The sequence below is a fragment of the Rhinopithecus roxellana genome, chromosome 1 (genome assembly GCF_007565055.1).
Source record: "Rhinopithecus roxellana isolate Shanxi Qingling chromosome 1, ASM756505v1, whole genome shotgun sequence".
NCBI lineage: Eukaryota > Metazoa > Chordata > Mammalia > Primates > Cercopithecidae > Rhinopithecus > Rhinopithecus roxellana.
This window is the reverse complement of record NC_044549.1, coordinates 33453456-33462506: the sequence shown is the minus strand read 5'-3', so window position 1 is coordinate 33462506 and position 9051 is coordinate 33453456. Positions and strand designations below refer to the sequence as shown.

At 35.5% G+C, this 9051-nt stretch overlaps 1 protein-coding gene across 2 annotated transcripts in view; it reads left to right on the top strand.

Moving 5' to 3' along the window:
- ATG3 (autophagy related 3) overlaps positions 1-9051 on the top strand; it is a 28216-nt gene that overhangs the window by 1620 nt on the left and 17545 nt on the right. The window contains exons 2-3 of one of the 2 annotated variants that reach the window (XM_010361044.1): positions 1957-1998; positions 6146-6195. In XM_010361044.1, coding sequence (XP_010359346.1) covers positions 1957-1998; positions 6146-6195 — 92 coding nt within the window. The remainder of the gene's footprint in view (positions 1-1956; positions 1999-6145; positions 6196-9051) is intronic. The other variant, XM_030941040.1, reaches the window with a different exon arrangement.

The window sequence follows — 9051 nt, the reverse complement described above, 5'->3', positions numbered from 1 at the left end:
TTAAGATTATTCAGTCAAACTAAGATTGGAAAATAATTTTCACATTTGAATCAAATGCCTTTACATATTATGGTAACTTTTCAGAATATCATATCTACCTAGGTATACAGTATTTTAATAATACACCATTGTTACAACTTTTTAGTTTCAGGGAGAGAGGAGCAAGAGACTGCCCAAATTAAATGTAAAATTTATGATGTAGAATTAGTTTTCAGGAGCCATCTTACTTGCTCACCAAACTGAAAAGGAGCTGTTAGCATGTCAGTATGTATGATCTATGTTTTTAGTAAAAAGGAGAGAATTAATGACCGTCTCCTTGATACTCCTGTGCAAACTGTTGGTTTACAGAGAGAATCCTTAGTTTCCTGCTAGATAAGGGAGGGCAAGTAGAAAAAACAAAGTCCTCAGGAAATAAGTAATAGCCTTCTCCTAGCAAGTAAAAATTAAGAAAAATAATGTTTTGTTTGGAGTATGTGCGTGCAGTAAACACTGAAGTTCTTAAACAATCATCGATAAGGTTCTGCTTAATTGGTAGAGGCCCCAGTCTCATCTACTCCATCTCCTGACTGCTCTTGCTTAAGCTAACCTGATCTCCTCTTTATTATTCCATTAAGCACACTCTTGGTTCGGAGTTTTGCATGTGCTCTTCCCTCTATCTGAAACGCGCTTTGCACTTACAGCCTTATGGCATGTTCCTTTCCTTGAGGTTTTCAAATCATTATTCAGTGAAGTCTTTGTTCTCTTATCATTTTATTTTAAATGGCCATCTCTCCCCAGCCACCCACAGATTCCTCTCAGCTTCATTTTTCTTTATGGCATGTTATTCATTACCATTTGGCTTTTCTTCCTCAACTGGAGTTGAAACTCCTTATGAGGGCAATAATACATTTGTATTTGTTATTCACATCTAAATATCCCCACTGCCTCAAATAGTGTCTGGTACATAGTAAACATTTGTTGAATGAATAATGTTTATAAATGAGTGTTTTCATTTTTGTAGACTCTACCAGAAAATCTTACGTATAACTTAAAGTTTAGAAAAATTTAGTCTATAGCATCCTTGCTTTAGAGGAGAGAATAGTGTGTCAATATCTTGGTGGAGATGAGAATTAGGGGAAAATGCTAAATGATTTCTAGATTTGGTTTCTAACATTATTCAGTGTAAATAAGACTGGCTAAATTGTAAGATGTCTAAACATCTTTAAGACATTTTTGCTGTGCTTTAAAATAAAGATATTTATTCATTTCACAGAATCGCTGTAAGGCTTTATTTTTATTTAAATCTTAGAATGTTTCTAAAAAGAGCTTGGCTGGGCGCGGTGGCTCACACCTGTAATCCCAGCACTTTGGGAGGCCGAGGCAGGCGGATCACCTTAGGTCGGGAGTTCGAGACCAGCCTGACCAACATGGAGAAACCCCGTCTCTACTAAAACACAAAAATTAGCCAGGCGTGGTGGCGCATGCCTGTGATCCCAGCTACTCGGGATGCTGAGGCAGGAGAATCGCTTGAACCTGGGAGGTGGAGGTTGCCATGAGCCAAGATAGTGCCATTGCACTCCAGCCTGGGCAACAGGAACGAAACTCCGTCTTAAAAAAAAAAAAAAAAAAAAGAGGAATATTTCTACATAGAGCTTTATTATAGCTCTGATCCGATAGTATTATAATTATTTTCATGTCTGTTTCCTACATTAGACTTGTATATTCCTGTAGTCATTACCAGTGAGTGAAACAAATAGATAGATATAGATAGGTACCAGTGAGGGAGGGAGGGAGGTAGATAGATTAGATAGATAGATAGATTATAGATTAGATAGATAGACTGATTTTTTTGTTTTGTTTTGTTTTTTGCATGTGCTCCATTGCTTGGAAGGGCACCAGGCAAATAATTGCCCCAAAAATATATTTAATTGATAGTGAAACATAATGTTTTTCTTTACTTTTTTTTTTTTTTTTTAGGAATCAAAGTTTAAGGAAACAGGTGTAATTACCCCAGAAGAGGTGAGTGCTGAAGATAATGCTGAAGCCCTTTTATTTTACAATTATATTAAACTAGGTGGCTTTTCTGCTTCATAAGAAAACATCTTGAACTTTAATTTTGATTTGAGTAAAATTAGGTTTTATGACTGTTTGTGATTTACGGGAATTTCTACTTCCCATACAGGAAAAGATGTAACTTCCTCGTCAGTTTGCCTTTTCTCATATTTCTCTGTAGTTCCTTTTTATTTAGAAATGAGGGTGAAAGAAGGGATTGAAACGAGTCCTATGTCACTTATCCTTCATTTGTATTGGTGTTATATTGAGCTGTGCAGTAAGTTCTGTAGTGTTTGTGGTGTCTTGATTCTGTCTACATCAAATGTGAGTTTTCATGCTTTTCATTGGAAAACTTTGCTCACTACTTAGATACTGTTTATCCTAAGAGTTCTTTTTTGTTTAGTTTATTTTGTTGTCCCTGGAGAAATAAATACTGGGCTAAAAATCTTTTCAGGCTCCAATTTTATGAATAGTTATGGTTTTATCAGATTTATGTTGCTCTTAATAAAAGACTGTTTAAGCTTGGTTTTTTTTTTTTTTTTTTTTTTTTTACTGTCAATGAAAACACCTCTTAAGGGCAATAGAACTTTATTCACTGTTTTGAAACAAACTTTTTAAGCCTCATTGTATGATGAGGCTGCTGCTGTTAAGGTCCAGGGTGTTGAGCTAGAGAATTCTTTAAATTTTCAGTTGTAATGGGATCTGTCTAGTTCCAAATCACTGTGAGTTTTAAAAATAGTTTGGCCAGGCACAGTGGCTCATTTCTGTAATCCTAGCACCTTGGGAGGCCGAGGCAGGCGGGTCACGAGGTCAGGAGATCGAGACAATCCTGACTAACGCGGTGAAACCCTGTCTACTAAAAATACAAAAAAATGAACCGGGCGTGGTGGCGGGCACCCGTAGTCCCAGCTACTCAGGAGGCTGAGGCAGGAGAGTGGCGTGAACCCGGGATGCGGAGCTTGCAGTGAGCGGAGATCGCGCCACTGCACTCCAGCCTGGGCGACAGAGCAAGCCTCCGTCTCAGAAAAAAAAAAAAAAGGAAAGAAAGAATGGTTTGCCTAACTGATCTTTTATCTCAAATTGTCTTTTATTTTTGGTGAAGACACATGGTAATATGGAAAGAATCTAGGAGACCTGCCTTCTAGACCTATTTCTGTAATTTCTCCTAATGAGGAAATCAGTTATGCTGTACCTGCCGAGGCTTCATGTTTCCTCATCTATAAAATAACGGTTGTGGGCTAGACCTTCTGTAAAGATCCTATTCTGTCTTAGGTTTTGTTACCTCAAATGCCAAATAAAGCTAAGTTTTGATTTTAAGGATATCATTAACATTCTTGCCAAGCAGGTGTAATTTGACCATGGCTCTTCATCTGAAATCAAGATCGGAGGTGAAAGTATGCTGTTCTTGCACTCTTTGGTTTTATTTCCTCTGTGAAGATGACTAATTGTTGAATAGATAGTTGCAGTTAGAGATGCAAGTCCGTGGTCACTGAATAGAATTAAGCAGTTTCAAAACAGGAATTCATCCTAGAATAAATAACTGTTACACTTAATTACAACATCAATCAATTTATGAATTTTCCTCCCTCTAAAAAAATCCCAGGCCAAATTAGCCCAGCTGGGTGCCTAGCATATAATGCAGCGTTGGGATAGAGCACAATTACAGGATTGAGCTAGAGTAGAATGAGCCTGGAGAAGGAAATGGGAAGGCATCATTTGCTTTGTGTAAATATTATATACTGAGTTGATTTGTTCATTTGTTTCCTTTTACTGTTTCTGGGTTTCTGCCAGACATCAGCTGTCTTTTCGTTTTCATTCAGAGGTGTGACAGTATCGTTCTTAAAAAGAGGAGCAGCTAATATCTGATACTGTATTGTCAAAAAAAAAAAAAAAGGAAAACCTCATGTTGGATGTATGTATGATTTGATTAAGTAGAATACTATTAATTGAGGTTAGCTTGAGGAATGGAATTGCTCACCAAGATGTAAACATTGATTCTTGTTGGAGTTAGTCAGTATTATATACTGATAATAAAGATCACAAGAGAACATTTTTAGTCTCTAAGAGAAAGCTACTGCAAACAATATTGATCATTTAGAAATTTGAATCTTATATTATTTGAACACATGAAGCAAGTAATAATGGCCATTGCTAATGAGGGCAGATGTACACATGTGTTTATTATCAGTGCAAGTCTGGGGTTTTTTTTGTCTTTTTTTTTTTTTTTCATTTTTCTTGCCTTCTAGTGTTCTTGTTTTTAAATAGAAGCTGCTATAGGGACTATGAGACAAAATGTTTGTCTTGTTACCTCAAGGCAATACAATGAAAGAATTTTTAATTATTTATTTTGCTTTCATTTTGTTAAATTACTACTTTTAATGGTAATAAATTAGTTCCTGATAACCACAGAGCTAAATGTAGCATCTGGTTGCAATGACCTCAAAGTGCTCAAAACTTGGGGAAGAGACTATTGTTTTTGTTTTGGTTTTTGTCTTTAAGCTGTTTACTTAAGCTGTTTAAATAATAAGGTTATTTGAAGTAAAAGAACAGAAACATAAAGTCAGGAATCCAGTTGCTGTATCTTGTTAATGTTTCATCTTAAAAGAGGTTGCTCTTAGAATTATTTGATAGAATTGTATGCTCAAAATAGAGTATTTTATGTAGACCTCCTTTCTCAGAAAGGTATTAGAGATTAAATATTTTGTAATTTTTTGCTGTGTAATAAACCCATGAACGATACAAGATTTTAAGCTAGAGCTTTTGCGAAATAGAAGTAATTTGGCAAGTATACGCGTGTCACGCGCGTCCGTGTGAAGAGACCACCAAACAGGCTTTGTGTGAGCAACAAGGCTGTTTGTTTCACTTGGGTGCAGGCGGGCTGAGTCCGAAAAGAGAGCAAAGGGTCCTGGGATTATCAGGAGTTCTTATAGATTTTTGGGATAGGCCGTGGAGTTAGGAGCAATGTTTTGCCGGTTGGGGGTGGATCTCACAAAGTTCTTTCTCAAGGGTGGGGAGAATTACAAAGAACCTTCTTAAGGGTGGGGAAGATTACAAAGAACCTTGTTAAGGGTGGGGGAGATTACAAAGTACATTGATCAGTTAGGGTGGGGCAGAAACAAATCACAATGGTGGAATGTCATCAGTTAAGGCTATTTTCACTTCTTTTGTGGATCTTCGGTTGCTTCAGGCCATCTGGATGTGTACATTCTGGTCACGGGATATGATGGCTTAGCTTGGGGTCGGAGGCCTGACAATGCGCATTCTGCTTGAGTTGGAACACTGCAGTTATGCTTAACAGACTTAAATTTCTGCCCGCAGAAATAAGCAGGAATTCGGTTACCCAGTAAGATCAGCTCATGTTCGATAATTCTCAAATGGTTAAAGTTAAAGTTTATCTCCCTGAATCTGGTTTTTATTTCTGAAGAAAAACAAAAACTTGTACAATATTTCAGCCCGCTTAGAAAGCCTAAGGTTTGTTAGAGGATTCAATTTGTTAATTTTGTAGGTGTTTTCAGAGTGAGATCAAAAAGCTTCTAATTTTTTCCCATTGTTTTGGCACTGCATTTCTCTTTTAGGAGTGCAAAACAGCTTTCAAAATTACTTAAATTTTTAAAAATAATAAAAGAGGAAGAAGTGTGCCCGGTGATATAATAAAGTAGATTTACATCATAGACTTATATCTATTTGGTAATTTTTTTGGATTTTTATTGTATTTTCAATCTTTGACAAGAATGTGTCTACATTTTTGTATCCTTAAAATGGATTTTGACAATTTAAATCTGATAGCCTTACCTTTATCAATTTCATGATACTGCTTTTGGCATTACTTAATCCAATGATAAAAACTGAATTTTTAAAAAACAGCACTTGACGTTTTTTCTTCCAACATTAATTTGAATTTTTTTATGGACGTTAGAAAATGTTGCGGTTTAGTCATAATCAAAAATAAATCTTGAGGCTAGTAGAGCAGCTTTGGTGCTGTTTATATTTTAATTGCTTACTAGATTTCAATGTTACCTAGGGCCCTCAGTTTGGTATTTTGCCACCTTGCACATTAAGTGATGTTTGATTTTTCTTTTTTCTTTTTTTCATATTACTTCTAAATCCTGAATAGTTTGTGGCAGCTGGAGATCACTTAGTCCACCACTGTCCAACATGGCAATGGTAAGTAATATTAAGTAAAGAATAGAAAATTAGTAAAAGGCATGGCTTCAGAATTATAGCAATTTGCAAAACAGGTTGATGGATGAAAATTAAAATGACCAGTTTAACTTACTCCCAGCAGATTTTTCTGTTAAACAGTGCCCTCAGTGATACTCAAAGTAAAGTAGAGGAAGAACAAGTGGGTGTTGTACCTACGTTATTTTACTATGTTAGCACAATAGGTGGACTTAATTTGAGAAAAATGCATTTGCTTCTTTACTATTATTTCTTTTCTTTATAGAGTCTAGGTCTGACCTTCTGGTTTGTTGAATAATAAATAGTTTAATAAAATTTGATCGGGTTTTTGGCGGGGCGCAGTGGCTCATGCCTGAAATCCCAGCACTTTGGGAGGCTAAGGCGAGCAGATGACGAGGTCAGGAGATGGAGACCATCCTGGCTAGCGTAGTGAAACCCTATCTCTACTAAAAATACAAAAAATTAGCCGGGCGTGGTGGCGGGCGCCTGTGGTCCCAGCTACTTGGGAGGCTGAGGCAGGAGAATGGCATGAACCCAGGAGGCAGAGCTTGCAGTGAGCCGAGATGGTGCCACTGCACTGCAGCCTGGGCGACAGAGTGAGACTCAGTCTCAAAAAAAAAAATTTTTGAACAGGCTTTTTTTCAAATTAACAAAATTTATTGAACATTTTTGTGGCATTAATAAATGCAGAGATTTTGCAGTTTTATTTTCTTTAAAATACAAGACATAAACATTTTCCGTTAGGTTCAAAAGTATGCTCCATCTTTAGGAAACTAGCTAAAGCTAAAAGAAAGGTTTATGATACCAATTAAGGCCTTCACTATAAGTCTGCTTTTAAGAGGCTGTAAGTTTTTGTTTTTTTAATAGCTTTTATTTTAATTACTAAAGTACTTTAAGCAATTCAGCAGTTTTCACAATCTATATTTTAAAATATTCTGAATAATCACAGTGTTTTATTACTTTCAAGTACTCGTGATAAAGGTTCCCTGTTGGTAGCTGAAATATTGGCAGAACTTTTATGTAAACTAGAATTGTTTGGAATTATCACCTTGTTTGGATGTAGGTGCTTCAACTTGTTATATGTTTTTTTTTTTCTTAAAATTTTTTTTCAATTGTAGTTGAAAAGTATAGTTTTGACTGGAGATAGGAGTTCTATAATTAACAAGTTTCCAATTGATAATGTTTTTCTTAATATCTAAAGACCTTGAAATGCTCTTTCATCTGTGGCCTGTTATTGTCCTGCATTTTAGTACTTACCATGTAGCTGAAACAGTTGTCACTGCTTTTTTCAATTAGTCTTTATTTTGTAGGGCATTATTTATGTACCAAAAGACTAAAGTTTCAAGTTTGTTTTTATGTATTTTTCTCTCCTTCATGTGTTTTCTGTTCCATATTTAAAATTAAATTCATGTCATAGAAGCTCTCTGATTTAATAAAGTTTTTTCTTTTCTCTATATTCCAGGTATTCTGTTAAAACTATATTTAGCTAGGTTCTAGTCTATAATTTATGTGTATTTCAAGTCAAATAGGGACATGATGTTTACAATAATATTCACTTTGTGAAAATAAGTGATTTAGGATTTTTTTCAATATGATAAGCATTTGAGATTTCTTTGTTCTACCAGCTTAATTGTTTAAGTAGTTTAGGTATTTGATTTATAACATTGTTGTAGGGGCTTGTATATATGGCCAGGATCTCTTTTTTAGCAGGTACTAATAGTTTTATTCCATTTTATGAATTACAATGATTTAAATAATTTTACTGTAACTTGGAACTCAATTATACCCCACTTTAGTGTCCACACTTTTGGCTAAATTGCTAGGCCAAAGGAAAAATTCATTTTAAATCAGTGCTAGTGACAGGTTATAACTTCATGCTTATACCTTCATGTGCACAAGTACTATTATGACCTTATTTTAACTCTTCCCTTAGAACTTCAGGTGTTGCCATGACATTGTTGAATTTGACACTTGGGACTAGTCAAAAGAAGCCTAGAAGACTGTCAAATAATTTTAGGGCTTTTCCTGACTTTACCTTGTGCCCAGATCAATGGTTTGAACTTTAGACTGAAGCTTGAAAAGACAGCAGAACTCCAAATTTATGCTCATATGTTTGTGACAGACACCACATACCATTCCACCTCTCACCATTTTCAGATGACCCACAAATTCTTAAGAAGAGGTGCCAGAGCAGCTCAGAAATGTAGATAGTTGGCTCTGACCCACAGAGGGAGCAGTGTTTAAAAGTAGGAGCCCTGAAGTCACTTGGCTTTGATCCTTGCTCTCCCACCTAGTTTTGTGATCATAGGCAACTTGATCTGTTTAATCTTTAGTTTACTTAACTATAAAATGGGATATTTATATTTTTTACTGTTTAGAGTTATGAAGACTAATTGAAAATAACATGTTGGAAACTTAAATTCTATACTTAATAAGCACTCAATGAAAGGGTTTTTGTTTTCAAGAATTGTTAATATTGTCATTTTATGATTCAAAGCATCTTTTGTCTCTTAGTTCTGATTTTAATACAGTGATAGGAACAGGGATTTTGCCAGCCACCTACATTGTTACATAATGTCTTGCAGCTTTTTTTTCTGCCTTGTTCTCAAGATGAGCAGCAGTACTTTAGGATTAAAAATGTGAGAGATTATACAATGGGCTACAACTTACTGAGGAGCAGCATATTTCACTTAGATTATTGTTGTGCTTTTTTCCATGCCCTGACATATTTACTTAATGGAATCCTTCCCAAATCAATTTTAAACCAATTTTCTGAGAAGTATGGATGTCATTTTGAGATTTATATGTGGTACTTTCTGCTCAATATTTGCCTATTAAAAT